Here is a 26,845-nt window from a genome sequence, read left to right as displayed (position 1 = left end):
TTTAAAGATGGAAGCTTTAAAAACAATACCCATGTGTAAAATAAAATGAATCCAACAGAGCACATTCATCCTAATATCTTAAACTCGGTGGTATGTACCTGCAGGTCCATGTTCTGTGGCCCATGAGCATGATGGCCTTAGTCGCCCTCCAGGGCCCGTCTTAAGTGTCTCAGTGCTGGGCTGCAGGACAGACACCCAGTTCCCTCCCCAAAACATCTTATTCTACTTAACGTAGTATAAGTGGACAAATCAACCCAACTGTAATGATTTCTGTTCAAAGTGCAAAAAAGCTTCCGCGAGGTTGGTTCTTGGTTGTCGCTTTTTCATCTTTCACTCTCTGAGCTCAGCAAGGCCTCCACCCTGCGAGCAGTGGGTGGAGAAAGGCTTCTCTGGGAGGCACAGTCCACCTTGTGCTTCCAATTTTCCTGCTCACGACCCACATGCCAGTCCAGATGCAGTCTGAGCATCAACGTCCTCATCATTGTCTTTGGGGTCTACCTCCCGCCCGTGGAATTAAGTGTCTGGGTGCTAAGGTTAGGATGCACAGAAGCTCGAGTGTACTCAGTCTGATAGGAGCTGGCTACTCCAGAACGTAGGCTGTAATGGAAAGGAGTACTCGGGCTGTGCACTACTTAACGACATGGTGCCGTTAAGAAATGGTACCATCAGCGATTCCCAATAATCACCTCCCCTGCCCACAGATCCAGTGCGGGGGAGCCTGTGCAAACATAATTTGAAATATCACAATATACTATAGCTGTCCTCTCCATAAATTAAATACTATATTTTTTTTAAGTTCTGCATATAAGAGCAATTCATTCAAGTCTTTAAATGAATTTAACGCTATATGACAACTTCTTCCTAAAGATGAAGTCATTTAGCAAAACTTTCTTAACATAAGCAGTCTGCTTATTTCCTAGGATCTCTTTTTGAAAAGACTTTGGAAAGAGAAAAAAATGTATTTATTTTTCCCTTAAAATGTTAGTTTATTATTTCATATTAGCACATGCAAACAAAATTTACTCTTCAATATATTAATATTGTTACTCTAATCTAGTTAATGTTTAGGCATCTTGCCTACAGATAATTATAGTTTCAAGCAGATGCAAGCCATGTCTGTGACCAGAGGCAAAACTGGTAGAAATCGTCTGCAGAAGTGGAGAGAAAACTCCAGAAAAAAAAAAAAAAAGTGTTTTGTAAAAGTCCCCAGTCAAAAACAAAATTCCCATGCCTTTTAAGGCATGAATTAATTTGAAACCTTTATAGATTAACTATAAAGTAAATTGACACTGCTTGGAGAACTCTTTAAGTAAAGAAGGAGGAGGTTCTACAAGTGAGCCTCCTCCCACTCCTTGAAATCAGTAAAGGCCTTTGTATGTTGGTATGTTACCAAATATGATGCCATTTAAAATAAAATTTCTGTTTATCAAAACCAATGCCCATCATTCTCCTCCTCCTCATTGTCTAGATAGAGGAGGGCAACTTTCTTTTCATCCGAAATCACCGACCTTTGGTCTACCATTCTCTGCAGCTGCACCGCCTTATCAAACTCTGCCTGCTCCTTGCCCTGCTCTCCGTGGGCCTGGTGTCCGGCCCCAGCAGGGGCCTTAAGGCTCCCGCCGGCCGCCTGGTCATTCCTACTGTCCGCGTCTCTCCAGGCACCACGGTCAGACACACCGTGAGCTTCTGCTTCTGTTCCTGCCTTTCGTGTCCAGCTGGGGATGGCCTCTAGGTGACTCACATCCATCTGAAAAGTAAATGAAGTTTCTTTGGGCCCCAGTGCAACGTGCCTGAGTGTTCCGCTGCCGTCCGCTAACTCGCCTAGCCCAGGGGGCGCCGCTGAACCAGGCAGAGTGAATGTTTTGGACACGGGTCCATGGAAGACGACGTGTTCAGAGGTTTCACTTTCTGCAGGACCTAGTCGTATGTGCCTAAAGGATCTGCTAACGGCCGATGTCACTTCTGCCCCTGATGGGTCCCCTGCACCATCCTCCTGAGATTTGGACATGACCCTTTGGAAGGTGCTCTTTTCAGTCACAAGGGTTTTCTCCCCCAAGGTGTAACTACGAGTGGCCTGGGTCGCATCTGCTGAGCCCTTGCTGTGCACAATGCTGCTTTCTGAGTCACTAAATTCCACGGGTTGGGGAACTGGCCCGAGGTAAACTATCTGCTCAGTGGTTTGATGCCTCTGGGGCCCAATGCTGATGTGCCTAACGGGTGTGCCTCGCCCTGGCGACTCTTCCACGAGTACAGTGCCTCCACCGACACCCGACTCCACTTCACCCGCAAGTGAGGCTACGAGCTGGATTGGCTCACTGAACCCTCCCTTAGGCCCTAACCGAAGGTGCCTTACAGAAGTCTGGACACCCACCGCCTCTTCTGTCGCAGAAGACTCACCAACCTTCCCTGCTGCAGAAATGGGACCCTGAAAGGTAATTTCCTTCTCAGCATGAAATTGTTTGGAGCGAAATGTGCTGTGCCGCCCCGAGCTGCCGGTGGTATCTGTGGGAAACCCTGCCGGGCCAGCGTCTTCCGTGCCCCCCACCTCCTGACAGGCAGGGACAGGGCCTCGGAAGAAGGCTTCCTCGCACACTTGACTCTGCTGGGGACCCGACACTGGGGCCGAGCCCGCTGCCCGGCTCGGGTCGCCTCCCCCACTTACCTCCGCCACTGCTGCGGTGGGTCCTCCCTGCGAGGCTGGCTCAGTCCTCCAGATCTCGGTGGGGCCTAGTTTCACGTGCCTCACAGAGTGGCTCACGTCCTCCAGCACGTGTGACTGGGCGAAGGCCCCCGGGCTGCTGACCTCCACGGTGGCCGACACCGGGCCACTCGAGGCCCCGCCAGCCCCCTCCCTCTCAGCAGAGGGGCTGAACAGTTCCCGGGTGGCCCAGCGCTTGAAGCGGACGCCGGCGCCCGGTGCCTCCGCTCTGTCTTCCCAGTCTGGGCTTCCCGGCGCCGAGCCGTGTCGCCTGGCCAGGCTGTCCCGTACCACCGACTCCACGGTTTTCTCTATCTCCCCAGCTTCGTCTTTGCTGAGCTCCTCCAGGTCTAACTGATCGGCATCCACAGTCTGCGAGAGGCTGACCTCGGCCACCAGGGACACGGGGCCCCCGCCAGAGGTCCGGACTTTCTTTACGTCGACCGAAACGCCCCCTGACTCGCCCAGACCCTCTCTGGTCAGGGCGGACAGCTCTTCCTTCACGCGCTCAGGGAGGGTTTCCTCCAGCTGCCCGATGACCTCCGCCAGCTGGTGGCGGGGCTCCTTGGAGGACATGCCTTTAATGGAGGTGTGGAATTCATGCGGTATCTTTATTTCCTTTTCGATGACTATGGGTTCAGCGTGAAACTCTCCACTTCTAGTTTGTTCCTTCCAGTGAGTAGAGCCCACCTCCCCCTCCAGAGAGGGTGCTGGAACATCCAGGGGCTTCACAACCTCCTCGCCCACCTCGTCGTCCCTCTTCCTCCTCCTCCACGTCCCCTGCACAATCTCATCCTGCCAGGAGTACCTGATGGTGGATTCTTCCTCAATGTGGATCTGCCCGTACACGGAGCCGTCGTCCCTGCCGTGGTCCCCAGGGTGTTCGTCTGGAGTCGACACAAAGTAACTCTGCTCGCCCTCTGAGTCGCCTGCCTCTGTCACTTCTTCAACGTGAGTTGTGTTCTGCTGGGGCTGCTTGGTCCTTCGACTTTGGTTAACTGAGAACGTGACATCGGTCTCTCCGTAACTCTCCTCTTCCTCAACGAGCCCCCTGCAGCCCGGAGACACATCGTCGACCTCCTCCACCTCGAACGGGACGGAGAAGGCCTCTGCCTTGTCCCCACCCACGTAGCTCACGGGCTCTTCGACGATCTCCACGTTGACGACCTTTGCTCTCCCCTCCTTTCCCTTCAGACCCAGGTTGATTATGTCTCCTATCATCCGCTCGGCCGACTTCCCTTTCAGCCCCACTTCCTTCACGTCCTTGCTCAAGAGGTAGTCCAGGCCAGCTTCGTCAGAAATGTCGACATCCTCCGTCAGCCTAGACTCCACCACTATTTCAGTCTTTGTTTTCCTCTCACCAGGAAGCTCTTTCCTGGCCATGTAAGTGACTTTTGTGTCTGGCAGAGCATTGGCAGATGCTTCCGAATCTGGAGACTGAGTAAACTGCTTAAGGATGCTGGTGACGATGTTTTCTGCTATGGCTTCTGTCGTGGTGTCGCCTTGCGGAGAGCTGGCGGTGTCACCAGTGCGCAACCTGAACCGAGCCTCTCTGGTCTCTGCCTCTCGGCCCGTGGCGTCACCAGCCTCCTTCTCGACAGGCGTCTGCGGACCTTTCGGGGACGCCTCTGGTCTGCTGTCCCGGGATACTTCTAGACTAATCGGTACCTCTCTCGCACGCGCACTCCTCTCCTTCAGCGACTCCTTCCCCCTGGCCCTTTCTCTCATGTGCCGGCTCTCTCTCTCACGCGCTTCCTTGTCTAGCTTCGTCAGTTCTTCCCACCTTAAGTTTCTCTCCTCTGAAGCCTTCTCTTTAGAATCAAACAGTTTTTCTTCTTGCTTGACTTTGACGGCTGCTGGTCTGTTTCCTTCTTGCTCCCTTGTGGTTCTCACTTCTGTTTTCTTTCCCAAAGTGACGGTCCTCTCACTCGACTGAGTGCTTCTTCCAGGGACACCTGCTGCCGCCCTGCCTCGGTGCTCTCCGTATGACTCCTGGACCACCGTGGACTCCCTGGCTGCGTAGGCGGGGGCAGCCCTCGCACCTTCGGCTTTCGGTCTCTCGGGGAATGGTTTCACCTGAGCTTCCGTATTTCTCGAAAGACCATAGGTTGGAGGGAGAGTTCTGAAACTGGTCTGACTGCTGACAGTTTTGCCATAAGAATTCTCCTGCCGGCTAGTGGCCGGGGAAGGATACCCCGAACCCAGGAGGCCTCTTCCGGCAGCACTTCCAACAGACGTGGTCGTCTGAGACCCAACATACCCAGACCGGTTAGAGAACACCGCCGAGCTGCGATTTAAACTTGCCAAAGGTGCTTTCTGCCGTGACAACAGATTTCTTTCGTTTTCCCTCTGTAACACTGAGCCAGTATATTGATAGGACTTGGTTCTGAATTCTGTAGAAATTGAACAAACAGTTCATTAAAATGAGATAAACATCATTACCTTTTTCCATCTTAAAAGCACTGTTGCAGGTCAAATCCCATCCCATCCTAAAAAATATATACTGTTACCACCGAAAGGTCATTATAAATAAAATATTTTCAGTGCCCAAATGATCTTTGGGTAGTCGTAAAAATCCTATTACGATAAAATGCAGTGTTACAAATACTTCAGTCTAACACTTTTTTCCAGTTGCTGATCTTAAAATATTCACTCATCCTAACAAAAATATCAAATGTGGATCGTAAAGCACAGCACACATGCCAGAGAAGTCAGAGGTGCTAGTTTTTGTGGCTGAAATTTCACAGTATTAGCATATTTTAGAATCATTAATTTCTACCTTGTTGAGATAAGTTCATTTTACTTAGTTCAGCAGAGAAGAGCTCTGTAATTACAAAGTATTTAATTATGAAATACCAAACAGCATAACCCCTCCACTCTATAATATGCTCTTATTTTTCACTGATTTCCATATTGGGCCAACAGTACTGATAAATTTGACTTTTTTAAAGCTTCCTAATTTCTTCTATTTTCACACTTGATAACTCCTCATTTGAAAAGTTGCCATTGCAGAAACACTACTGTCTGTTTTAATGTCACGATCCTCGAGTTAGGAGGCAATCCTCGGGGCCTCTGGCTTTGCCTGGGACTCTCCCCAGGTAGTGCTGCCCTTTGGGGGTGTCCAAACTCTACCAGGGTAACTTGCTCTTGGCAATGGCAGCCGGGGCTTAGAACGCGGCTGGGAGCACCGGTTACCCTGCGAGTGTCCCCTCGTGTGTGCCCACACCCCATGTGGCACAGCCTTCTCTCCTCAGTCTCCCTCATGGCAGCCAAGGCCAGAGGCCTCCTCTGGACAGACCCCAAGATACAGGAAGGAGACTAAAGCGCTGGGATTACAAGCCTGAGCCACCACGCCCCAGCTGGAAAGCATTTTAATGTTAGATGATTCGCTTTTTCTTTTATTTACCTGGTGGCATGTTTTCAACATGCTCAGTCCAGATCAATATCTCCGGATTACTTTCTCCTTCCAATAAGGCCCTGTGAAAATAAATTTAAAAAATAATTTGTTAGGAAATGAGAGAGTATGACATGCCTCTAATAAAACATATTATGTAGTATGTGGTCAGTGACCACAGTGTCCTGTGTGTTAGGACTCGTGTCTGCAGAGGTGGCCGGTGCGGGGCTGCACCAGGGGGCTGGCAAGCCCACCCACCAGCCTCAGCAGACCTGGACCAGACTGCACTGCTCTGCTCGCCACCACGTCCCTGGCACCTGGCACAGAGCCCGCCACCCAATAGCTGTATGGCCAATAACAGCCAAATGAACAAAATGAGTGGGCCAGGGTGTCGGCAGCCCTGGGGAGCCAAGCCCCCCTAGAAAGCCCTCCCTATCCAGTGCAGGGAGGGCATGAATGAGGGGGGCGCTGGGGAGAGCTGGGCCCAGGAGGGGTGGGCAGGTAGGGTCTGGCTTCTGTGGGAAGCAGGGAGTGGCGCATGCATGGCACGTCACCCTAGGCTAGAGGTCCCAGAACAATTATAACCCCCACCGGGACCTTCCTGGAGTCAAGCGGGGGACAGCCTGCAGAGGCCAACTAGGAGCAGGGCAGGGACTGACACTTGTTTGTAAGGCAGCTGGACTGCACCTGTGGTGTTTTCAAACTGGGTTCCATGGGGACATCTTGGAGATGACAAAAAGAGGAGAGATGGGAGGCAGACAGGTAGAAAAGGAAAAGGCAGCGCTGCAGACACCCCCACCCTGGGGCCTCACTCTGTCCAGTGTGGCATCTTTTTATCTCCTTTGATAAAATGGTGGAAAGTACCCAACTAGGTGATTTCTTGAGCTATGTAGAGCTCCAAAATTCAAAAATTATAGAGTCTTCGTTAAGTCGTTATTCCCATCCACCACAGACCCCCGAGCCAAGGAGAGTGGGCCTGACGGACCGGCGTGCAGTGCGGGTAGTGCTGGGATGTCCACCGGCCCATGACCGCCGGCGGCTGCCGCTATAGGTACAACAGTCGTTCGGTTGCTAGAGCAACGTGTGAAGTCACTGCCTCCGGTTCCAAGAAATACACTGTACATGGCAAAGGGCACCGAGACCAGAGCCCACTTGGAGAAGCTGATAACACTACCGAGAGCTGGGCAGAAGGACAGAGGAGGGCGCCCAGACTTAGCAGGGACCTGGCAGTTTAGGCAAACTGCACCGAGCTCTATTTCCATCCATTTAAACGTGGTGATCCCCACGAATGTGAGAAGCCGGGAGCCGCTGGAAGAAAGCAGAGGCGGCCAAGAGGGCTTTCCTGGAGGTGTGCGTGGGAGGGCTTGCCACAGCAGCAGCGACCACAGAGCACACATGCGCAGACCGGGGAAGTGAGGGGCATGGCTCCAGAGCCGCAGCCCTTCACCCAGGGCGCAGGCCAGGAAACAGGACACCGACTCATTAATCCCACACCCTCATGACCAAGCGCTTTAGGTTCCAGGAACACAAACACCTTCCACTGCCCAGAAAATGTAGAGGTCTGTAGGATAAGAGGAATGTTGAGGGTGAAAGCCAGACTCTAGGGATCTGCACCCCAGGATTCCATCAGCAGAGGTGGCAGCGTATAGGCGAGGGGGCCAGGGCAGGGCACGAGGAGATGGGCCACGTTCTGGTTCAGATCCTCTCTGCTCACGCAGCAGCGAGCCTCGGGTACCGGGTACCGCAGGGTCCCTCCCTCGAGCTGCCCGAGTCAGGACAGAAGGTGCCCGTGAGGAGTTCAGGTCAGCAGAAGTCATCAGTGACAGGTCCTGGGGGTGCAGTTCAGGATTTAAGATCCCCTGAGGGAAAAACATCTTCCCCCCACCCTCCAAGGAGAATGTTCTGTTCCACTCTCAGAGAAATCCAAAGCATCTCCAAGCTGTTGCTGAGTTCGGGGCCCTGAGGAGGGTGCTCTGGTGTACAACACGGGGCACCAGCCCCGGTCTGGCACGGGGACGAGAGACATCCCCTCCACTGCCCATGCCCAGGGCCTTTACTAGTCCTGGCTGACACCAGGCCCCAAGCACCGCTGTCACTCTCACATCTGTAAGCCACACAGTGCAAGCCGCCCCATCCTCACTCTGCGGGTGAGAAGGCAGGAGCACAGAGACAGCATCTTGGCGGAGGACACACAGCTCTCCAGCAGAAGCGTGAGACGTGAGCCCAGACCGCCTGAGCTCCCAAGCCCTCCCCTGCAATGTCACTAGGCCTGCCCGATGGTACCGCACACAAACTGCAGACAGCACAGACCCTGCAGACGGACCCTCCGGGCTGTATAAATGAGAGGAAATTCTCTTGCTGCAGGGCTCTCCTAGAAGAGCTTGAGCCCCTCCTGGAGAAAGAGCTCAGTCCCTCACCTGTGACCCCCCTCAACGGCTGGACCCCAGAAGGCCGGGGCACACGTCGCCTTCCCTACCCGCCAGTGCCCAACTAGGCACTGGTCACGGAGTTCATGCTGCAAGTGGCACACGCAGCTCAGTGGCAGACACAGTCTCCCATCCTCCTTCAACTCAGCCCGAGACTAATACGGCAAAGGCATCGACCAAACCATTGACGAGAGACCGGAAACGTATGATTTCCTCTAAAAGCTCTTCGAGGGTCATTTCTAAGGAATAGACTCCTACAGCTTTAAGAAACGGGCAGCTCTCGGAGGCTGCCGTCAAACACGGTTATTTTGAGAGCGGTGAAGGGAAACTGCCGCCAAGCCACGGGGACAGTGAAAAATGCCAACGCCCTGAATCACGGGCTATTCCTGAGCATGTCACACAGCTCCACAGGTTGGCAGCCCCTTCAGCAGGAAAACAGGCAAACGTGCAGGAAAACCCGAGTCCCTGGCCTCATTAAGGAGTCGGAGGTGAACCCGTGGTGCGGAAGTAGCTGTAACGTGGCCTCTGGCCGGGCTCCAGCCCTAATGGGCCACCCTGCGAGCTAATCAGGCCCTGAGGCAGGCTTTCTGTCTGGGACAGATTGCCCTGATGGAATTTCTGGGCGGCTGCACCGCCCTTAAACAGGACAAGAGGGAGGAGGGACTTTCAGAGGATGTTTCCAGAAGGGACGCCTGTGTGGGGCTCACTGTGGTCCCAGGGTCTGCGGAGGGTTCACAAGGTGCTTCCCAACTAGAAGTAGGTGGAGAACTAGGGGTAGAAAGGGGAGATTCTGGAGCTGGGAGAAAGGAGGCTCTGCACTGCTTCCTTCAGCCTCCTCACTGCGGGAGGAACCTGACAGTCACCCGGAAGATGACGGAAGGGAAGGGAGGGCAGCAGAGGGGAGGCGGCAGAATTCCATCCACACAACCAGCATCGCGGCCTGAATGGGAAAGGGTCAGACGGCCATGGCTTTATATGAAGGGTAACAAGGAGGTGATGGTGCCGGGCCATTTCTGGTCACTCCCCCCGTGGCCAGTATTAAATCACATCCTAAAAGCCTTCTCTGGGTCAATACAAGAGGCTGAGAAAAACAAGTCAGATGATCAACAGAGAGACCAAAGTTACACATAAAGCACAGAAGAAACACAGGGATGGCTAATGGAGCAAGCTCTGGAGTTGGGATGTCTGGATTCAAACTCTGGGCCTGCCACTTCCTAGTTCTGTGACCCTGGGCAGGCCACTCCAACCTGCTGTGACTTAGTTTCTCCTATTCTGAAATGGGGAGAATTTATAGGTTTTTGGTGGCAATACTACTACTTAAAGTAAGTGGGAAGTTCTTAGAGCAAGAGCTACCACAGAGTAAGTGCTCAATAAATCAGCAATATCATCATTCCTACCACCATCTCCTCCTACTCCTCCTCCAACCTCAGAAGAAAACTGATTTTCAGCTAACTGAAGTGGGGCAAGAGGGGAAGGCATGCTGGGTCACTTACATTTTATAGTTAACGGGGTGTTAATCTGTTTATTTGGCTACCAACCCACTGTATTGGCTGATCCTCTCAATTATGTATTCTTAAAACTGCAAGATTTTATTAATTTCAAATATTTTACTTAGTAACCAGATAAGTCTCAGTGTTAACATATTTTGTTAAATCTTCAAAGGAAAAGTAGGATTTAACTTAAAAAAACAAAATGTGCTTCTGCATAAACCTTAAGAAACCCCTAAGAAATGTTTTCCTCTAAGCCAGACGCATGAAAAGGAATGGGTGACCTAAAAAATAACAGAGCAACCAGAAATATGGTAAGAATGATGAAATTATGAACATCAGCAGTCACCTATATTGCTACCCTAGCAGCCTAAATGCAGACCAGAGACCAAATCCTGTTTTCCTCAGGTAAAACACCTGCTTCTGCCCCAGGATCAGAGAGAGGAAACAGAAAGCCTCCCGGGCCCTCTTGGCGAGACACACACGCAACATTTTTTGATGTTGTTTCTAACCTAACCTTCTGGAAGGACTTTTGCCTTAAAGACCCCGGGCAGTAAATAACCCTCTGCATTACATTTTCCTTTCTGGCTAAGATGTCCTTTAGAAATTTTCTTTTGAAAACTCATTTGGTCACTGATTTCCATTTTTTTCTTTCAGGTGAAACTTAGAGCAACTGTTAGATCCTTCAACTCCCCAAAACATAAAAATCAAAGCCCCTTCTTGCATTCTGACAGAGACGACATCATCCACCTTCCAGATCAGAAACGCGGGATGGGCCTCGGGTCACCCACACGGTTTTTACATCCTTCAGCTTTGTGGTTTCCCCACTCAGTTTGCTCCCAGCTATTCCTGCATTTGTTTCAATTTTTAATATCCTTTTGCCATTATGTTCTCTAACAGCTTAGTGCTGATGGCTGGGCTCTATTTTGAGTGTGTGTATGGGCGGTAGGGGAGGCTTTTTATTTTCTAACGGTGCTTCTGTAAGTTCTCCATCTATAGCATCTGGACCGGATCTTCACAGCAGCAGCGAGCGGGGTTTGAGACACTGGAGGTTTTGGATATTGCTGCCATTTGCATCATCTTCAGACTGTCCACCAGCCGTTCACAAGCAGCCGCGTTACAGAGAGGGCTGTGTGCGTGCGGCCTGCAGGCGTGAGTGACGAGCGGCACACTACTCACCCGTTCTCAGCCAGGAGCCTCTCGGCCCCTTGGGCTCCACGGCCACCTATGTATGCTAGGTCCTCATCGCCTGAACTCCAGTGACTGGGGGACACTCCTGAGGCCTCCCGGCAGCTGCCCAGAGACACACCTTTCCACCCCAGGCCTCCTACACTCCGCCTTTCTGCAGTTGCCTCCCCAACGCCCTGGCCCTGGGACCGTCCCCTGCCTGCTGTAGAAAGTCCCAGTACAGCCACCTGGCATTGGAGGACCTGCAATCTGCCTCCTCTCCAGACGTCTGCTCACTCACCTTGCGTTTTCCTCCCTGCACTTCTTTTCTCATCCAAACTTGCCCACCTGGAGCCCTTTCCTGCTTCCCTTCTGCCAGTCCAATTCCTGTCTCCCCACTTCCCCCACCTCCCAAAAGGCCCAGTTCGAACCCTTTGAAAATCTCTCCTCATTGCCTCGGCCTGAAGCTCTCCATCCTGTCGCTGAACCATCTTCATCTGGTAGGCGACAGTGAACCATCTACATTCTACAGGGCCTCCTTGAAGGCTGCATTCTGTTTGTTTTTTTAACATCTTGTTTGATTTTTTACCAAAACATACCATGTTCCTCCTGCCATGTTATCCTCCACTTCCCACCCCTCCCTCTCCCTCGTGTCTGCTCATGTGCCCCCTTCCTTCAGGCCCTTGACCAATCTCACCACCCTCCTGAAGCCTTCCCCAATTCTCACAACTCCCCTGTGATCTTGTCTTTTGTGGCTTTTCTTGCTTCCTGTCGTGCAAGATGCTACTTAGGTCCACACCGCCTCATCATGGTCCTCAACCTTAAGGCCACACTGGCCATATCTTCGAGGTCCCGAGCCCAGCATCATGCCCTGCGTGCCAGTTGTCTCTGGAGCAGACTTCGGGGAACAGACCACAGCGTGCAAAACACGCAAGGCCTCACAGGTATGGCTCTGGCCATTTGACACACGTGACCTTCCACGGCAGGCCCCCTCAAACTGAGCTGCCCAGTGACACCCAAATGCCTGGCATTGCCACAAATGCCACACTAGCTCAGTCCTTAGGGCCTCACCTGGGCTGTTCCTCCCTCTGCCTTGGAAGCCCTTCCCACACGGGTGTTTCCTGGCTTCCCTTCCTGCAAGAACCAAGCTCTGCCTCTTCCGGACGCCCTCCCTGCATGCTTGGTCGGCTTCCCACTGCCCCCAGCACATTGCTACTCTAGAACTGAGGACAGGGACTGGGTCCCCACCATCTGCCCACAGTGTCCCCATACATCCAGCCCCTTTCTGTCTAACTCCAGTGAGCAGGGCAAAAAGGGGGAAAGCCTTGATCTAAGGCCTGAGGTTCAAATCTCAGGCTCTCTGCTTACTAGCCGTGCGACCTTTTTAGTAACCTCCTTGAACTTGAGTTTCGTCACACACAAAACACGCGTCTTTGGTGAAGTTATAAAAGTTGGAGATACTGTCTGCAAAGCACTTATCACATGGTTAGTGCTAAACAAAGGCAGCCGTCATTGCTTGTTATCCATTCACAGTCAGAGGTGTGGGCGGCTACTCAGAAAATAAGATGGGTGACAATACCAGGGCAGACAGTCATGAGATAAAGCAAATTTAGTAAAATGCTCATTGGAGAACAATCTAGATGGTGGGTATAAGAGTGTTTCCAATTCTTTCAACTCTTATGTTTGAAAATGTTCCTAACAAAATGTTAGGAAGAACTAGACAGACTATTTTGACATCATTCTGCAAAGTAAGATTTAAAGGAATGAATTATGTTGCTCGTCTGGGGTGTTCAAAGCTCCTAATTCTGTCCAACCCAAGTCACCACCTTCTCTGAAGTGTGTTCTCTCCAAGGGGCTCCACAAGATTTCTGTGACTGTAGGTAGGTCAGGTGTAGCCCTGGGGGGGGGGGGGGGCTGGGAGGGGGACAACCCCACATGACCAGATGAGACTGACATGTGTAAACTTGTACAACATCCTGACTTCTTCCTCTCTCCTACATCAGTCCGTCCGTCCTCCAGATTGCTGCTGCGACAGGCATAGTGCTTAGCGATGGCTGTGGCTGTTCTGCAAACATAGGTGTGCACACAGCTCTCCCGGACCCTGCCACAAGGCCAGCTTCGCTCCGGTAGGGCCAGGTAGAGCCTGAGATTCTGCGCTTCCAACAAGCTCACGATGCCTCAAGATGCTGACGCAGTCCACCCTGTGAGCAGCGCAGCCCCGGACCAGGGGTCTCTACGCTCGTCACACCTGAATATCATCCAGGGAGGTTTAAAACCACCAAGGCTGGGGCCACCCGCACTCATCTCTCACGCTGACAGATTCCCAAGTGCAGCCCAGGCTGAGAAGGACCCTGCGCTGCATCTGAGCATCTCGACTCTAGCCACCTGGGCCGGTGCAGTCAAACTCCTGCTCCAGGGAAGACCTCATGATCACATATCAAATGGATAAGCCCCCAACCCTACGGCCACACTGTGCCAGCCTGCGGTGGGGCCTCCTCTCCTCTCGGCACCCCAGGCCCTACACCCAGCCAGTCCCATGGCTCCTGCTGGTTGCCACCTGCAACACAGGAGGAAGGGTGGGGACAGTGCTACCTGTCCTCCGGCACATGTGCCAGCATCTCCCCTGGTCATCTACTGGCTGGTAAGGTTCAATGCAAGCCTGCAGCCTTGGACTCTTTAAGGTTTGCTTTGTGTGAGTTATATCCTATGTTTAGTTTATTAAATTATGTGATTTACTTGTAAATCACAAGTCTACATTTGGAGATTACAAATGTACACAATTGTATTATTTTATGATTACTTTAATGCTTCTCCTTCCCTGTCACAGTTACCGGGAGGGGCCAAGCGTCTGGGTTGGGAAGTGCCCTAGACTCTTGAGAATTGGCCTCAAGACAGCAGACAAATTCCAGCAAAATGTGCTTTAAGCTTTAAAAAGCCACCGTCCCTTCCCTTACACGGGGGAGATGTTAAATCAGATGATCAACTAAGAAGTTTGGGGAGCAACGGCCACCACAGGCAGGTCAGGCTTTATAAACATTGAATGGACACTTCGGTGAAAGAGCGAGGGTCTGACCAGTGCACTGACACAGACGCGCCGTTTCACTCCTGTCCTCTGAATTTGAGCAGCAGCTTAGACTACGCTGAAAAAGAGTCACATCCAGCACGACAAGATAAGCCCAGCACGGGCTTATCTTCAAGACACTCACTGGTGAAAAGAAATGCTAGGTTTTGGTTTATATACAAATAAATGGGTTCTATTCAACTGCCTGTATGTCTTTTTCATCCATGGGCATCTGCCAGACTAGACCCGGCACGGGCAGGCGGGACCCTGCAGCATTTCCAACCCCCAGGGCTGGGCGGGGCAGCGTGCAGGTCCCATGGGGCTCCTCGGTTTCCCAGTGCAAACTTGGACAGCAGAAAGAGGTACAGTGAAGTCAATCACTCGCTCCCCTGAAAGCACTGATGGCTCTTATATTCCTAGGAGATGGGCAAGTCAAGCCATAATTGGGTTAGGGAAATGCCAGGGGCCGGCAGAAGCAGTAAACTCTGTCCCTGCTGACAGTCAGACTGCTGAGAGTGTGCAAAAACAGCTCAGGCTCCATGCCCTTGACAAAGGGCTGGAGGGGCTGGGAACACCCTCCAAAAAGGCAGGCCCCGGACTCTCGGACAAGATGCCCATCCCCACACTATGTCTTTTCAGGACAGAAAACAGGGCAGGGCAAAGGGGAAAAGGAAAGGGCTCAAAATCCCAGAGAGACAAACCACAAAATAAAAGTCTCCTGACTCCAACCCAGAGAAATATTATAGAAAGGAAATGGAAAAATCCAACTGCCTCTGCAGGGAAAAGATTCATCTGACATTAGGTGTTACCTAAAACGGACACAGAAGTCAGCTTTCTGGGCCTGCCTGGCATCTGCTCTAGAACAGCGCCCACTTTGGGGTGACTCCCACCCCAGTCTCGGTCCATGTGACTGACAAGAGGCTGTGCCCCCGGCCCCCTGCCCAGGCTCTGGAGCACTCTTCCCTCTGGCCAAGGATGGGCTCAGGGACAGGCACAGGACCCAGCAGAGCCAGGGAGCGGGGCCCAGGAGTGCTGATGGAATTGTTGGGAAGAAGCCCCCTCCTTCAAATGGGCATGAGGCTGAGTGGCCCTAAGCCTAGAGCTACTCGGGGCACATCCAGCCACGCCTGGGAAAGGCAGAAAAAAGAGACCAGAGAAGGCAGGGACAGATCGCTGCCAATCTCCTCTAGCCATCTGAACCAACTATGCCTGAAAGTAAGGACTTTGTCAGGTATTTGGGTAATAAAATTCCTTTTTTGACTTGAGCCAGTGTGAGAAAAGTTTCTGTCACTTGCAAATAAAGAAAAATCCTGATTAATGCTTTCTTGCCCCAAATAAAGCCTGTTTTCAAGTTTTCCTTATCAGTAAAGTTTAGATAATCTAATTCAGCACAAGAGTCAATACCCTACCAATTTAATTTTGCAATTGTCCCCCCATGAGATTTCCAAGGGGACTGCCAGGCATGGACCTTAGGAAGGACAGGCTGGCCGGTGCCTCCTCTCGCCTCTCCCTGAGCCCTGACCACCAGTCATTTCTGCAGAACTCAACCACAGCACAGCTCTCAGACGGGGATCCAGAAAAGCCCCCGCTGGCTGGGCCCTAGGACCGCCCCTCAATTCACCCCTTAGCAGGCTCGCTGGGCTCAGGCTCTTCACTGATGGTCACAAGAGCTGCCGCAAGTCCTGGCTGATGCAAGTCTTCCAGACAATAAAAGACAGCGAGGCCAGCCCGAAGCTGCAATATGAACTAACACACCAGCCAGATACTCTGGCTTTTAATGGACATCAAAGCAACCCAGGGCACGCTGATATTCTTAGAACAAAAGTCATGATCAGAAGATTGCAGAGGCAGCCTACAAGGAGCGCTGAACTAGATCTGGGCTCTGTCCCTGCCCTGCCCCTACCCAGGGGAGCTGATCCCCTTCTTATCTTCTCCAGGTCAACTCCCCCACCTGCCACTGGAACATGGCACTGGCGAGCATGCCTTCTACTCTCAGCCATCACAGTTTCCCAAGCACCCTCACACCCTGGATTTATGGATCACACCATGGGTTTATGTTCACAACAATGCCCTGAACTGTTGCCCTGGGAACGGAGCAGGCATGGTGCCCTTTTTATATGGTTTGGTGGGTATGGCACAGGTCTGGAGCCAGTCCCGGCTAGCTCTGCCCTCACCAGCCTGCAACCTTGACCTCCAGGCCTGTCTCTCACCTGTAAAAGTGGTGAGTGGTGCCCACCTCAGGGGGTGACTGGGAACAGAGAACAGCTGCAAAGAACTCAGCACTGTGTCTAGCAGGCAGTAGGGGCTCCATAATGTTACCAGTCATTATCATTCTTGCAAGTGGGGAATCTGAGTCTCTCAAAATTCCTTCCAAAGGCTCAGATCTGGGCCCCTCGGCAGCAGTCCTCACTGAGCATGAGAGCTGTCAGGAAATCAGGGGTACACCTCAACCAAAGACTAATTACCACCCAGGGGCAGGGAGGGGTGAAGGGGAAGGGGTGTGTGCTGCTCTGTTGGCCCACAGGCCACACCCAGGAGGACCCGATTGCTTTCTCTGCCGTACCCAGCACCCAGCCCCTTTGAGTGCTTGTGACCTTTTCATCTGGGTTGGCTATGTTGAACTCAAGTCAACATCTGATAAACAGAGCCAGTTGCCCTAGAGTATCATGCTAATCTCTTGGCAAAAATGCAGTTCTTCAAAACCAAACCCATGCAGGGTGGCATCAGAGCCCACAGATTTGACGCAACAGTAAAATAGGCAGATAGACTCAGACTTCCTGACTCCAAATCCTGGCCCTCTACTTCCTAGCTCTGTAACTTCTCCAAGCAAAGTTTATTCTATAAACATAGTTTCTAGTTCCTAGGATCCAATGTGTTGACATGTGTAAAGCTCTTAACCAATGCCCAGAACACATACAAGCCAGGTAAGGGTGCAAGGTTTAGCTGGTCCCATCATGGGGGGATGCCTGCTTGGTGGTCTGAGCAAGCCCCTCCTCCTTCTCCTCCTTTGGGCCCTGGACTCCTTGCCTGGCCATGCCAAGGGCTGCTCTCTGCTTATCACAAAGCCACAGGGACTCCCCAGAGGGTATCGTGATTTTATACCCCTGGCTTCAAGGCTTACTCTGCAAGCATCCTTACCGGTAAGTGGCCACCTCCAGGCTGAGGCCGGTCTTCACCTGCAGGAGCTCCTGATAGTCTCGCAGACGGTCAGCCATGACCAAGGTGAGGTTCTCCTTCTCATCTTCCAGACAGTCAATCACTCTCTAAAGAGAACAGAGAGGCTTTTAGGTCAGAGAACGGGAGCTTTACTGGGTCATAAACTTCAGGTACCACCAGTTCAGGATTGAGATGAAAAACCTCCAGGCTTACAAAACATGCAGTCCTTTGCAAGGATGGTTTCAAATACTGTATCTCTTCCATATGGAAGATATTATTTCATTGCATATGGAAGATTGTGATAGGATACTCATTTCTCTGTTCAGATTCTCTAATAATAATAATGATTGCTTAGCAGTTTATTCAAATCATCTCTACAGTTCAGACATCAGTCCATTTGGGAAAGCCAATACATCAAACCGGTCAACTAAGATGCTATTGAAAATAAGCCAAGACTAGATAGAAATCAGAGGTTTTGAAACAGAAGTCACTCAGAGTTGAGCTAGAAAGTCCCCCCAAAGTCATGATTTCCCTGACAACAAGCAGGTAAACTGATACAGAGTTCCTTGTTTCACCTAGAAAAGCTACTTTAAAATCATCTGGGAAGAAATAATACATTACAGGCACCAAATGACAAAATCCAGACCCAGATATGAATCTTCATTTTGAACTGTCCTTGCACAACATAGCTAACAAGGCAGGGCTTCCTTAGTACCTGTCCACATCCCCTCTCGGCTCTGCAGTCCCTGGTTTAGCCCCTCCAACGCCTTCCCTCTCTCTGGCTGGACTCACGGCTGCCTTCCACCCTCCCGGCCCCCAGACCCGTGCCCTCCACACGCAAGCTGCACAGCACACAGCTGCGGAAGTGAATTTAAGATGAAATGATCATGATCATACTACCCTCCTCAAAATGTCCCATTTTAAGTCAATTATATCATTTAGTTATTAAACTAAAACTAGCCATAAAAGCAATGGCTTTATTTGTGCCATTTTACAGTTTTGTGTCTTCTTCCTAGTTGTTAGTTCCTGTGGAGAATAATTCACCAAGCAAATATTTAAACATTGAAATAAGTCCATATACTTTTAACTTCTAGTTTGTAATGGGAAATAGCATATCAACTGAACACAATTAACTAAACTAAGCTGTACCCATAAACATTTATCTTTGTAGAATTCAAAAACTGTAAGACTATTGAGAGAGAGAACATATTTTCATTGCTGCTGGAATCCCTTCACTAAAGGGTTCACAATAAATATATAATGTCTGTTACCCCAAGGAATGAACGTAACTAAGATCCCACACTGGATTTATCATTCTTAAAATTCCATGATCAGCATGTGAACAGTTCTGCTTCCCACAGCAGTTCCATTTCTATGCCAATGATCATTGTTGGGTTCTCTTTGTAAAAAGGATACTAAAAACAAAAACCATTTAGCTTTTAAAGCAAAGGAATAAATCTAAGAACCACTGGCTAGTGTCCCAGGGTGGGTCTATGTTAACAGCCCCCAGAGCTGGCATTATGGACAGATAAACAGGTTCATCAGAGGAGAAAATTCACCAGTCTCGACATAAGTGAGGGAGGGGCCAGAATTGAGCCAAGACCTTCACACATTCTATAGTTAAATCTCAGTGTGAAAATTTTATGTTCCCCTGATTTAGAGGGAATGTAAATTCAGATACAAAATTATGATAGAAAATGGGCTATATATATGTCATTTCTACTATAGGAAATTTGCCCTAAATATTAAAAATTAAAATTTAATAGTAATTTATTATTTACAAAGAAGTTCAAGTGTTGTAAAACTGCTTAGGAAAAAAAAATACCAGATGAACTCAAATCTCCAACCACATCTTCCCATGTAGGTCAAAATTTGCCAGCTTTGTCAAAGGGTAAATAGGAACATTCTCTCTCCTCCCAGAGAACACAGAAATAGGTCTACAGCTACCCCACAAAATATAAAAAGGAAAATCAGACTGTGTTTAAGTAAGTATAGTTCCAACCACATTTCCATGTGAGTCAACTCTTCTAAACTGTCAAAGGAAAATTAGTCGAGTTTTGGAAGCGGGAACATAATACTTTTTGGCTCCCAACCAATCCTGCCACTGAGTGAAGCTTGGGCCTTGGGCTCTGCTTTGCCAGAAGTTTAAGCCAACCGAGGGCCAGGACAGAGGCGCTGGAGCACCCAAATAGGATGCTGATTCTAACCCAAGCAGAAGCAGTTTCACCTCATGTTGCAAAAGCCTGGGAGAGAGGTCACCTTTTCCAGCTGCTATTTAGAGAGCTTTTGGGCAGCGTCACAGCCGATGATGAAACCTAGCTCCACACCAGCGAAAGCGCACTTGCTGTTGGTGCCAAAAGAATTAACTTTCTCTCAACCAAATTTGAACTTCCCCTTCTTGAGCAAGTCACACAGCCAGGAAGAGCTCACAAATATCATCATCACTTATAATCTTGCATTAGTTTGAGATGCCTCTTAGATATCCAGCTGGGATTACAAAATATGACACGAGTTCAGGGTGCTGTGAATGCTATCCAATCTATGCTCTTATTGTTATTAACACATTTGCTTTTTGTGTCTACATGAAGTTATCATAGTATTTAAATCCCCTTGAGCTCTAACAAGAGCATCTCAAACTGACACAGGTAAACTGAACTCGAGTCTTCCACCCAGATCCCCCTTCAGCAAAGAGTACCCCTTCTTCCAGTTGCTCAGCCACAAGCCCTAAAGTCAACTCCGATTTCTCCCTCTCTCCCACCATATCCAATCTGGCAGCAAATCCTCTTGGCTTCAGTTTGAAAGTAGGTCCCCTTCTCGTCCCCCTCACTCTCACCCCAAGCCTCCAGCACTTCCTGCCTGGATTATCGCATAGTCTCTTAACAAGGTCTCCCTGGGCTCACCCTTGCTCACCACAGTATGTTTTCAAGACAGCAGCAAGGGCGATTCCAGAAAGACCAACAGGTCCCAACTCCCCTCTGCCCAGAACCCCCCAGTGGCGTCCCACAACACTCAGAGTAAAAGCCCAAGTCCTGTAGTGGCCGCTCTCCCCCTCGCTCACGGCACCCCAGCCACGCCAGCATCCTGGCTGTGGATCCTCCAAACACCATGCACTGTGTCCACCTCAAGGCGCTTGAGGTAAAGGGACTTTCTCTGTTTTGTCTGGCACTTTTTACTGCTGTATCTCCAGCCAAGAAGAACCAAGCTGGACACACTATGTGCTCAGTAGATGTTGAACAAATGGACTGCATGTACATGCCCTGTGAGCTACTTTCATTATCCCTCTTTCAGAAATGGGGAAACTGAGTTACAGAAGGGTTAAGGAACTTAACCTGCTCAAAGAGTGACAGAGTCAGGCTTCAAGCCCGGGCAGGACAGGTGCAGAGCGCTGACTCTTAGCCACATGGCGAATCCCATCCCCCTTCTGAGCTAAGGCAAGTTTTCAATCAATCATGCTATGGGGGCTTGCAAGCCTTTCACAAACAGTTGGCCTCAGCAGCTAAGAGCTCACTTTCGCAAGCAAAAGCCTCAACGTTTACAAGGTAAAGCTGGCATAGATCACAAATGTCTTCAAGTTTTTCCCAAAGCCCCTTCCTGCAGACTGTGTGTGTCACTCAGGCTTCAAGTGACCTAGATCACATAGAAAACGCTGGGAACCTGGACGTCAGTTCAGCGAACTTTTCTTGGGCAAACCTGAGGCATGGGGCAGGCCACCAAATAGCATCTCACATGGAGAAGGCACAGAGGCTATCTGGGAAGGACTGTTTTCCCAGAAGTACAGTCCTAGCAAGCATCTTTCCCCCTCGGGCTGCAGAAAGGGGCCAGTGGCCCAGGAGAGGCTGGGCACTATGTGGGGGCCACCCTCTTTGGCACCCAACTCCTGCCCCTGCCCCCAGGTGGCAGGACCATTAAGCTACATGGAACACAGAAGGAAATATTAACACATGAAAGAGAATTCCAAAACTCTCCTGACAACAGCCAGCTGGAAGGGTCTGAAAGCATTTTAGGATTTTAAGTTAACATGGCACCTCTGGGCTAGCCCTTTGGTAGGGCAATTATTATTCTATGAATACAAAGAGAATACTGGCCCAGGGTTTCCTGGATGGAACAGATGGAAGAGAAGAAATGTAGCCCAGTGGTTAGTTGCTCAGGCACTAGAGCCTGAGTTGAACCCTGGCTTAGCTACTTACTAACCAGGTGCCTCGGTTTCATCATCTGTAAAATGGGGCTAATATTAGTACCCACCTGCTAAGACTGGTATGAGGACTGAGAATCAATGTTTGTGAAGGGCTTGGGATCTGCGGAACCTGGCACACAAGAAGCACGTGCTGAAGACTAACTCTTAATATTGTAACATTTATTATATTATACAGTATATTTGTTAAGCCAGATTTTAGGATTTTTCAGTCTCCCTAGAATGAAATTTTCTAGAACGTGAAAAAATTACAAGCTTGGGGTTCAATCATCAATAATTACTCCTTAATGTAATTTCTAGCATCTTTTTTTTTTTTTTTACTGGTGTTGAATCTTTTGGAATGCAATTTGAAATACTGTTGCTTTAAGATAACTGGGGAAAGATTCAGGATATGGACAAGTTAGTAACTGGTAACGTTCAGTATAATGAAACCTCCACAAAAACTGGCACTGAAAAAAATCCAGGTCCTTATGGCATTTCTCTTGTTCTTTACTTTTAGGGTAAAGAAGTAAATTCCAACAAGAGAGAAGTATCACTGGACAGGAAACTGAGAATGAGATCCTGGTCTCCGGGCAGGTGTGACCTCAGGAAAGGCACCTCCCCAGGGGGGCCCCTGGGTCAAAGAAGGTCTGGACAGTGATTCTAACTGCACTTCCAAGTCCCACCTCTCCTCCAGTCCGGGGAATCCTGCTTTCATCCGTCTCAGATTTAGGTTCCCACTGAAAATTTCATTTAGAGAGAAAGAGTTTTGCTGCTTAAAAAGAACATGGAAACCAGAGTTTCAAGGTCCAAAATGAGCCAACTGAGCTGTGACTCAACGAATGACAAGGACTTAGTCCGCAAAGCATGTCTCAAAGTAGCACTTTCCAAAACCGCTTGCATAGCACAGGCCCCTGAGGTGGTCGTGAAAGTTCCCTACAAACGGGCCCCCTGGGCAGTAAGTTTGGCAGACATTTTTTTTTTTTTTTTGGAGAGTGACAATACCCATTGGTTCAAATCTCTGTGAACACCTGCATGAAGACACTTTAACTTTCACTCAACGATGAATATGGGGCCTGTGGAATTCAAACCTCTGGCCCCTGTCTTAGGGACATCAGCACACAATGCGCCAGTCCCTGTCCTGGCTTTACCTACAGCAAAGCTCCAGAGAGAATACTTTCAAAAATTCTGAGACAAACGCCAAACAAAACCCACAAAAGATTAAATCCCAAACAATTCAGTACCATATTGCTTTCTAGGATTTCCCATCTAGCGCCCAGCTTTTGAATACTGAAACCCTTGTGCGGTGCTGGGGGCCAGGGATAATCAATAGATCTTTACTGACCATTTGTGGACACTTGTCACATCACCCAGTTATTCCATACCATACATAACCCTACGTTCCCCTCAAAAAGCACAAAATCACCGTCAAATCTTTAACTCACAGATGCAAACTGATTTCCTGAAATATTTCTGAAATTGTGCAGATATTATTCCCAACTGTCCTCCTGAGAACTACTGATAGCATGATTTAGGGGTATTTCCAATTCTGGCTGAGGCTGAGCAGGGCAGGAGCCAAACGCTAAGACAGGACAGGCCTGTACGGGGCGTACCATACCATAAATCAGCCACCCGTGTCAGAGGGGTTGTTTCTCTGAAATAGCAACTGTTTCTATTACTCTGCACTTGTAATAACATCCTGCCACAGGGCCCTGTTTTCCCACAACTTTTACACTACCCAGAGATCGGACGTCAGCTTGCGCTGTGCACAATGTCCCTGATCAAGCTCTTTTCTGCATTATGGCTGCTGCCCCTCCCAAGAACAAACAAGGCAGCCGCCCGGGGAGCCTCAACCAGCTGCTTCCAACCGGGAAATCATCCTGGCAAAATAAAATCTCTTTTAGAAACCAATCTGAGTTTTCCCCTGAGGAGCCGTATAGCCAACAGGGCTGCCATGAGCTGTCACTTGTGGAAGTCAGAGGGCTTTCTTGTTTGACTTTTAGATGTTGATCTAGTAAGTCTAGGAAGCACAAGAAATTAAAAGGAAACCTAGCGCTAACAGGGTCGTTTGTCAGGATGCACCCAGTCAAGATATAAAGAAGTTGACAACCTAACAAAGTGACAAGGACGGGGGCTATGCACTGGGACCTGCCACACGGCACTTGTCCGCTGAGTCGATGGACCAACGGACGGCACTCTTCTTCCAGAGCTGGGGAGACGTCAGGACCGTGCGGCAGCCTGCGCAGCCCAAGGCGGCTCTCCGAGCCAGGGTCCCCGGGCCATTCAGGCACCCTCCGGGCGGGCCCTGTCGGTCCACGCCCCGGGCGAACCGGCTGCAGGTCCCGGGATCTTCGCCGCTGCCCCATCTCCCACCCCTCCAAGAGTAGGGTGCCCGGGCGAGGGCGGGAGAGGTGTGGGGGAGGCACGGACCTGCCGCTCCTCCGCCTGCAGCCCGTACTCCTGGCGCATCCGCAGCAGCTCGTCCTCCAGCCGCGCGCGCAGCTGCTCCAGCTCGAGCGCCTGGCGCCGCAGCGCGTCCGCCTCCTGCGCGCACAGCCGCGTCTCCTCCTCGGCCTGGAGCCGGCTCTCCTGGCCGCGCCGCAGTGCCTCCTCCAGCTCGCGCACCTCGTCCTCGTACAGCTGCACGGTCTCCCGCCACGACTCGGCCACCAGCAGCGCGTAGCTGTCGTGCACCTCCCGCAGGCGCTGCGGGGGCGCGGCGGGGCCGGCGGCGCGGGCGCGGTAGTGCATGGTCGGGCCGGCGGCGCGCGCGCGCAGCTCCCGCACGTCGCGCTCGTGGGCCGCGTCGAGGCCGTGGCGCTCGGCCTGCAGCCGGGCCAGCAGCGCCTCGAGGGCGGCGCGCGCGCTCAGCTCCTCCTGCAGCTCGCGCCGCTGCGCGCCCAGCTCGGCGTCCAGGCGGCCGCGGGCGGCGCGCGCCTCCGCGTCCAGGCGCTGCAGCTCCCGCAGCTCGCGCCGGAACGCGTCGCGCTCGCTCTCCGCCTGCGCCGTGGCCCAGCTCAGCTCGTCCAGCTGCTCCCGCAAGCTGCGCGCCTCGTCGGCGAAGCGCGCCTGCCACTCGGCCCACAGGCCCTCCTGCCCGCGCCGGCCGCGCAGCTCCTCCTCCAGGAGCAGGTTCTCGCGCTCCAGCTCCCGCACCCGGCACACGTAGTCGTAGAGCCGCGCGTTGAGCTCCTGCAGCTCGGCCTTCTCGGGGCCCGTCTGCAGCCGCCAGGACAGCATCTTGCCGCGCGCGTGGGCCGCTCCCGGCCGGCCGCTCCCCTCCCGCCTTGGTCTTGTCCCCTCCGCCGCGCCTCTCCGGCCCCGCCGCCGCCCGGGAGGCCCGCAGACTGGGGCGGCAGCCGGGCGGCCGCGTCACTTAGCGGACGGGGCGGGCGGAGTGGGCGCGGGCCACGGCCTCCGGCCAATCAGAGCGCGGCCCGACGCGACCACTGCGGCCGCACAGCGCCCCCTGCCGGACTTACCGCGGCGCCGCGAGGCTGCCTAGCCCGGCGCTCGGGCGGCCGCCGCGAGGATCGACCGTCCCGGGTTGTCGAATGGCAGCGAGGGTGGCTGCTCGCGGGGCGGGACTCGGAGAAGGGATGTCGGAGGTGGCTTCCTATTGCGGCGCCGTTGCGCGTACCCGCGGCACCCGAGTGACCCAACGTGCACGGATGGAGATAGCAGCTGCCCCTGAGACATGCCGAGTTGCTGTGATGCTGGTCATTTACCGAAGACTTCTCACCCGAGGCCCTGGAGATTGGGGGGGTTTCTACTTTGAAAATGTTATATATATATATATAGTTTATAATATGTAATATACACATATGCATATACAAACATATTACATATATACATATATGTGCATTAATCTCTTTTAATTTAAAACATAGGTACATATCCATTTGCCAGTATTTCAACGTACAGGCAAGACTTCTCTTGATGTAGGTTGACTGGAGTTCCAGTTACCCTTCTTATACAAAACACCCTCAGGGGACATAAACTTTGCAATATGAGTTTCTTTCATTTGAAGTGAGAACTTAGACCATAAAGTGCTCTGAGAGCAGAACTTTCCAGACACCTAACATCTCCCCAAACTTTTTAGTCGTCACACACTCATCTAAATGTGACAGCAGTCTTTCCGCCAACCGCATGCTCTTAAGAAGGCACTCGATTTAATTGCCATAGAAACCACAACTGGTTTTTGCACACTTGCATTCCGTTAGTTTTCGTGACAGTATTTAAATTATGAGTGACTACAACCAGTATAACTAGCATTAAGGGGCAGGCACAGGAACAAACCCGCTGGCCTTTGGCTGGGATGACCCTGGGCTGGTGTTGACAAAAGTGCCCTGGGGATGCCGGGAGAGCCATCCCTGGCCAGAGGGCTCCTCTTGGAAGGGCCACCCGTCAGTGTATTTTACAGATGGCATGGAAGGGTAGATGGATCAGCAAGTTGATCTCAGGAAGGGCCCTTAAGAAAACTTCTAGTGCATTCCTTGTGACACACGCGAGTCTCCAATCACAAGCAAAGCCTTTCTTTTTCTAGAGACCTCATATGAGAGATCCCATTCTGCAGGTGGTGGAAATTAATACCTTTCAATTAATAATTCCTTCTCCCTTTATGCTAAGGCTAAATGAGGTGTATTTATTCAGTGCTGAGCAACACAGCTGCTGTGGTGTTATCACCCAGACCTGTCTGGAAGTCCTACCAGTCCAACTGTCTCTCCCAAGCCACTCTGGGACATTTGGGCACTGTCGGGCGACTCCCACAGTTGCCTAGATGCAGCTGCAGCCATTCGTCCTCAGCTCTTTAACTCCCCACACTACCAGGGGTTCTGCTGCCCCTGCTTCCCCTGGCTGGGCAGGGGACAGCTCTGCAGGCTGGGAGAGCATTCTCAGGGACCACTGTATCTCCCAGTAGGACATTTTGTTCTGACTTGCTGGGTTTTCTTCACCCTGTGCCCTTCGGGATTTTAGATGTTGGAACTCAAAACCTTTCCCCCATTTCTGTACTAAATCCTGTCCGTAAGGAAATGACTGCTACAGGGTACAGCTGCCCAGTTATGGAAAGCATTACAAGGCACCAGGAAAGAGCAGGAGAAAAGAGTGCCATTGGTTAGTCTTTCGAAATAATATCCTGCTGCATCGTACTTCATCCTCACAAAACTGAGGAGTTGAGTGACTTGCCTAAGGACGCATCGTTCTCAAATTTGGGGATAGAAGTATTAGAAGTTGGGACCACAGGAGCAGACTTGAGCAGGCAGGATCTGTGCAGGAAACAGAGG

At 51.2% G+C, this 26,845-nt stretch overlaps 1 protein-coding gene across 2 annotated transcripts; it reads right to left on the bottom strand.

Annotated features, from left to right (window-relative positions):
- Window positions 1-24,898, bottom strand: SYNM (synemin). Of its 2 annotated transcripts, XM_012764527.3 has the most exons (5): window positions 23,991-24,893; window positions 17,372-17,496; window positions 6,105-6,175; window positions 2,663-5,091; window positions 1-1,747 (listed from the first exon to the last, which is right to left on the bottom strand). In XM_012764527.3, exons 1-5 carry the CDS (start codon window positions 24,798-24,800, stop codon window positions 1,427-1,429), a joined length of 3,756 nt encoding a protein of 1,251 aa, XP_012619981.2. In that variant the 5' UTR covers window positions 24,801-24,893; the 3' UTR covers window positions 1-1,426. The 2 variants fall into 2 exon arrangements, with proteins under 2 accessions (XP_012619981.2, XP_012619980.2); XM_012764526.3 differs by having other exon boundaries at window positions 1-5,091; window positions 23,991-24,898.
- Window positions 24,899-26,845: the final 1,947 nt, after the last annotated feature.

Source organism: Microcebus murinus, chromosome 7 (genome assembly GCF_040939455.1).
Source record: "Microcebus murinus isolate Inina chromosome 7, M.murinus_Inina_mat1.0, whole genome shotgun sequence".
Lineage (NCBI taxonomy): Eukaryota > Metazoa > Chordata > Mammalia > Primates > Cheirogaleidae > Microcebus > Microcebus murinus.
This window is presented reverse-complemented; position numbering and strand designations above follow the sequence as displayed.